This window comes from Eumetopias jubatus, unplaced genomic scaffold, assembly GCF_037043125.1.
Source record: "Eumetopias jubatus isolate StellerSeaLion01/CBP00866 unplaced genomic scaffold, mEumJub1_p1.0 scaffold_172, whole genome shotgun sequence".
Taxonomy (NCBI): Eukaryota; Metazoa; Chordata; class Mammalia; order Carnivora; family Otariidae; genus Eumetopias; species Eumetopias jubatus.
In genome coordinates this window covers 227,482-233,272 of record NW_028274978.1, presented here as the reverse complement: position 1 = coordinate 233,272, position 5,791 = coordinate 227,482, and the positions used below count along the sequence as shown (strand labels likewise).

Genomic DNA, 5,791 nt, shown 5'->3' with positions numbered 1-5,791 from the left:
CTGCGGTCCACCAAAACGGCCCAGCCTAGGACAACCCTCAGACCGTGCGCCAACATGGGAGCTATCCTGGTCCCGCTGCGGATTTTGAGGTCACACTTTCATCTGACCTGCACAAGCGGAGCCAATGGCCAGCTGGCGGGTACCCCGGCATTTACAGACCAAGAAGCTGAGAAGGCCAGTCTCCCCGTAGTCTGAGAGAGCCAAGCCTTCCCTCCTAGAGCCTCAGGCGCCTCTTCCCACCCTGGAAGGGGCAAGGCTAGGTCCTACAGATCATCAAATCCACAACCTGACGCTGGATAGGCGATCTGTCCTGCATACTGAAAGGGACAAGCAGCATCCGTGCTGTTTGACTGCCAAACCCTCCTCTGGGAAAGAGCCGCCGTACTTCCCGGAAGTTGTGGAGCGGGGAGCTTCACAGGGTGCGGCGCGGTGGGGGGCAGGAATATTAGTATCGTCCGTCACCCTCAGGGCTGCTGCCTTGCAGCCACTTTAGCTGGGGATGGAGAAGAGCCTCGTGGGGCAAACGCTCACATCTCCCCACTCTACTGGCAGCGGACTCGGTCGTCTGCCAGCTTCCCCAGGCAGAGGCATCTCAGGAAAGCAGACGTCCGCTTGGGGGAAGACCACCCCAGTGGCTCACCTCACCGCCTCCTGGGTGTGGCGTTAGACAGCTGCTCTGTATGCTCCAGGTCTTTCCATGGACCGACGCACAGAAGGCTAAGGGATATCAGCCCCAGAGTCATCATGGGACAGAAAGCACACGGGTGAGTGGCCCGTCCCTTGCACTTACCAATCGTGCTACCCCCGCCCCTCCCCTCTGACTCTCTGCACTCTGGCGGACCCCAAACGAGGGCCCTAGGGAAACAGGGGCCTAGGGATTCTGGGGGAGCTTGGGTGCGTCAGTGTGTGAGTGTCAGGACATGTGACTGAAGGAGCCTGTGGGGGAGGGGCCTGAGTGAGTGGGTGCCTGAGTGAGGGACCGAGTGGGCGTATGTCAGGGGATGTGGGTCAGTGAAGGAGTGTGGGTGGGGCGGTGAGTGAGAGTGAGTGTGGGTGTCAGTGTGTGGGAGTGCCTGAAAGAGTGTGTCCGTATGGGGGGTGAGTGATTGTGCCCCTGAGTGTGCATCTGTGCGTGTGTGTGTGTGTATGCGTGTCTTTCCCCACAGATTAGACGCTCGCCCTGGCTCCTGTGCCCGACTGAGAGTGCCATCCTTCCTACCTTCCCACCTCACTCTGTCCCCTCTCCCAGCGTCCCGCCATCAGGCCTGACCCACACTCACTATCATCGTTGCTGCTTCTGAGAGGCTGACCGTGTCAGCAAGAGCCTGTGCGCATTCCTAGGCCCAGGAAGAGCTCCAGCGCCCGCTCAACTGAGTAATGAACCTTGGGTTCTCCCCCCGCCTCCCCCGTGGCGTTTGCAGTGAATGTGTCTGAGGTCACCCACCAGGGAGCATCCCTGGACGACTGTCATCTCCATCCACTGAACCTGGGTCCTACACACATTGGCCCTGGCTCGTCGCTCCCTTTCCTTGAACGTCCTCATTTCTCCAGGGAAGAGATGAGCCCCAGGGAGCGGGCCTTGGTCTCATTTCCGCTCCCTGCCCAGCACCCCCGCACCTCCAGGGGAAGGACCTCTGCCCCCTGGGATGCAGTCCCCACGCATGTGTGACCTAGCCCTCTGGGCAAGCATACAGGCCGAGCCATTCCACGGGCCGGCAATGCCCAGGCAGAGAAGTCAAACACCCACATGAGGCCGATGTGCTCAGGCCCTCCCCCGACCCCCATCCCCAAAGGGGAGCGCGCACACCCGAGCGCCAGCGCACACGCGCGTTCACACACACAAAGCACACTTGACCTTGTTTATCAACCTTTCAATGTTTTTCCAGGGCTCCTGGGGCCTCAATCTGCCCCATGTTTCGCCCCCGCACCAGTCTTCGGTTACTTCCTGCGCAGAGGAACTGGCCTGAGCATCTGAAGCTTCTGGACTGGCTTCGGTCAAGTGCGATGCTCCCTCATATTCATCTCAAATTCTTGATGCTCCCTGGGAGGGTCAGACACACCGAGACGCAGACAGATACACACGCACTCAGGAGGAGACCCGTGTGTACCTTCTCTGGGCCATAGGTAAGGTTGCTTCAGGGTTTGAAGGCCCTCCCTGGGAACGGCGGTCCCTCTCCCATGCCACTCCCTGCTGCTGACTGTGATCGCCTTACCTTTCCTCCACCCATGTATTCAACTAATCTGTGCACCCTGGCCAGTGCTTTCGGTGTGCCTGGGGGCGGGAGGAAAGGAGCTGCCTATGGAAATGAAGGGTTCAACGGTGGTGTCCAGACCAACACAGAAAGGTGACGGGGCGGCGGGGTGAGCCTTTGCGCCAGGATACCCACACGTCTCTGCCAAGCATGACGGGAGGCAACTTTGGTGGGCCTAAGTGTAAGGCGGTGCTAGGAGACCTGAGGTTGGGGCTCATGGCCCCGGAATGACAATTCCCCCAAGTGCAGCTGCCGAGCCGCCTTTGCCTCTCCAGCTCTGCTCATGGATGCTGCCTGGCCCCGCCTGCCTCAAGATTCCCCAGGCAGAAGCCGTTTGGCACTGCACTTGTCCAATCTCCCTCTCTGACGGTGATGCCCTTTTGACCCGGGGCCCCTGCGTTGGAGAGTTCCTCTGAGCCTCAGGTTCTCCATTGGTGGAGCCATGGTTCCACGGAGCCCCATGGCGCACATTTCGGCATCCACACCCTGGGTCCCTCACCTGTCCTCCTCTCGGTTCCCTCTCCTGGGGCCTTCTTCCTCATGTAGTACTGCAGGGGGTTGGGCCACAGGTCGTCGATGATGATCTGGCAGGGGAAACGGGGCAGGGCTCAGAGGCCCATCCCAAGCAGCCGGGGAGCCCAGCAGGGTCCTTCCCGCTCTTTGTCACAGGGCCCCACCTCGGCTATCCTGCTAGAGCTGGCAAAGCTGGGGTCAGAGAACCAGTTGAAGAAGTTAAGACTGGTGTTGTGGTCCCTGCGACTGTAGGCCTCCTGTTCATAATCCTGGTGCCACTGGATGGGAGTGGAATGAAAAGGCCCGTACCCTGCCGGAAGACAAGGATGTGAGAAGGCACCGGGTAAAGAATCGGGTTCGACCCCCCTCCTGTCCCTGTGGCCGCCCATCCAGGCGGCGGCCTCTTACCAGCAGCGCTGAGGACATACTCCTTCACAATGACTTCATTCCGGAAGTAGGGGTTCTTGCGAAAGAAGAGCAGGATCTGGCGGCAATCACGGGGAAACCTGAGATCCTCCACCTGCCGGGTGGCAGAGTGGGGGAGACGGGGGTGAAATCTCTGTCCAGCAGAACCTCCCCGTCCTGACTTCAGAGATGGATCACTTCAGCACGCTCCCCACTCCCGTCCCCCGCCCCGGTCTCAGTCTGCCACGCCACACCTTCAAATCCGTCATGTAGCCAAGGAGGCCTTCATCTTCCTTACTGATCACGGCTGACATCTGGGGGTGGTTCACAAACTGCTGTGAGTCAAGGACCCTCCGAGGGCTGGAGATGAAAGAGCTACAACAACAGAGCAAGTCTGGACAGCGGCCGGGCACGGCCTCCCGTCTGCTTCCCCGGGTTGCATTCCCTCCCCACGGGCTGCGTCAAGGCCCGCTGGGTCCCCACAGGGGATGCTGCAGATCTCGGCACTCACACAGGAAGCTGTGCATCCTGAGAGACCACCCCTCCCGCCCCACACCCCCCTCCCCAGCTCATCCTCCTGTGCTGACAGCCAGACACAACTAGCTCATCTCCGGACAAGCACACGTTCCTGCCTCAGGCTGAGCAGGTGGGCACTCACAGCCACTGGCCTGCTGCGTTACCCCGAGGGGAACCCGAGCTTTGCCTGCAGCTGTTTTGTGAGAAGAAGCCCTGCAGCGACTCCTAATTCCTAATTCTCAGCTGGACTTCTGCTCCTACTCCCCCACTGGTCTTCCAGTGCCTCTTGCGACATCAAGAGCACTCTGAGGCCCACAGGCCCCACCCCCACCAGAACGAGGATGTTGAGGCTGTCGGGATCACCAGGGCATGAGCGTGGCCCCCACACCGCGGCGCGGCCGGGGGTGTGGCTGGGGTTGAGGGGGGTTCTCCAACCGATGTATTTGGATACTCAACGGCCCCCTCCCTTCAGTTCCTCTTGCTCTAGCCCGGCCACATCCGGGTTCCTCCATGACAGCGTCAAGGATACAGCCTTGGCCCAGAAGCCAGGGATGCCCCGGATAAGGGCGCTTCGGTGTTCCAGGTGACGCTGCCGCCTCCGACAATAGCTCAGTCTGAGCCGAGAGGAGGACCTGCTGGCTTGTTTATTCTCGGGCTCCAGCTCTGACTGCAAGGCCTCTAGAGCCTCGAGCGGGGACGGGATCGGACCCCGCCGCCCCTGTGGCTGTTCTTCCCCTTTCTGCTTCTCCTGCAGCTCCTGCGCCCCTTCTTCCTCCTTCTGGCCCTCCTCCCTCTGGTCCTCGTGCTCAGCCTCCTCCTCAGCCTCTTGAGCCTCCTCTCCCTCCTCAGGCTCCTCGCACTCCCCAGCCTCCTCTGCCTCAGCCACCTCCTCTCCAACATGCTCCTCCTTAGCCTCCTCCACCTCAGCCTCTTCCACAACAGCCTGCTCCTCAGCCTGTTCCTCCCCCTCCTCTTGCTCAGCCTCTTCAGGCCCCTCCACCTCCTCCTCTTCCTCGGGCTTCTCCTCCGCCCTTGGCTCCTGCTCAGCCTCCTCAGCCTCCTCAGCCTCCTCCTTCTCAGCATGCTCAGGCTCCCCCTCCTCCTCCCTGTCCACATCCTCCTCCTCCTCCCCCTGCTCCTGCTCAGCCACTACAGCCTCGTCGCCCTCTTCCTCCACAGCCTTGTCAGCCTCCTCCTCCTCCTCCTCCCCCTCCCCCTCCTCCTCCGACTCCTCAACCTCCCTAGCCTCGTCTTCCTCCTCCGTGTCAGCCTCGTCTACCTCCTCCGTGTCCTCCTCCGTGTCCTCCTCGTCCTCTCCGTCCTCCCCCTCCAACACGGCCAGTTGCAGCACCAACCTCAGGTCAGCCCCCACTAGGACCAGCTCCACCACCAGGATGGCATCCTCTCTCTCCCATCGCTCCTCCCCTTCCCGCACAGCCTCGTCGGCCATCCCCACACCTAGGGCCTTCTGCGCCCCCGGCTCGCCCCGGGGGCCTCTATCCCCGGGCACAGACACCTCGTGACCGGCCCCTTCCCCGACTGAGGCGGGTTCAGGATTCTGGGGATCGCCCCGCCTCCCCCGGACCCCACCTCGCTACCCCCGGACCCTGCCTCGCTGGGGCAGCTGCGAGGGAAAGGCTGGAGGTGTGAGCGCAGGCCTCCGCAAGCGGCTCGGCAGGTGGGGCTCCGTCCGGCGCCCAGGGGCGGCGACCGATAACGGTCTCTTCCCCGAGGCTGCCGGACTCTGGGACGCATGCGCACAAGGGCCTGGGGCCGGGTGTCCAAGGGGCCGACCTGGCCGGGGCACCCGTGCGGCCCTGGCGGGATGGAGTCCCTGAGCCACGCCCAGGACGCGGGCCGGCCCCCGGGTCCAAGTAGTCTCACGGTGGTGGGCGTGGCCGCCGCCGGCCCCGCCTCTCGCCCCCACGGGAGACAGCCATCCAGCAAGGGAGCCCGCCGGTGCGCCTCCTCGGGGGTGGCCTCGGGGTCCCAGCTGCACCGACCCCAACCCTCGCACCCCCACGCCGCCCCCCAACACCATCCGCACCCCACCACCCCGCCCACGCCCCTGCCGCGGCCTCGTCGGGCGCGCCCTCTGCCTGGAT

At 62.9% G+C, this 5,791-nt stretch overlaps 1 protein-coding gene across 1 annotated transcript; it reads right to left on the bottom strand.

Annotated features, from left to right (window-relative positions):
* Positions 1-2,571: 2,571 nt before the first annotated feature.
* Positions 2,572-5,441, bottom strand: LOC148161544 (testis-specific Y-encoded protein 3-like). Its single transcript, XM_088020800.1, has 7 exons — positions 5,277-5,441; positions 4,687-4,824; positions 4,216-4,425; positions 3,425-3,502; positions 3,174-3,285; positions 2,930-3,075; positions 2,572-2,836 (listed from the first exon to the last, which is right to left on the bottom strand). Exons 1-7 carry the CDS (start codon positions 5,439-5,441, stop codon positions 2,672-2,674), a joined length of 1,014 nt encoding a protein of 337 aa, XP_087876926.1. The 3' UTR covers positions 2,572-2,671.
* Between the last annotated feature and the right edge of the window lie 350 nt (positions 5,442-5,791).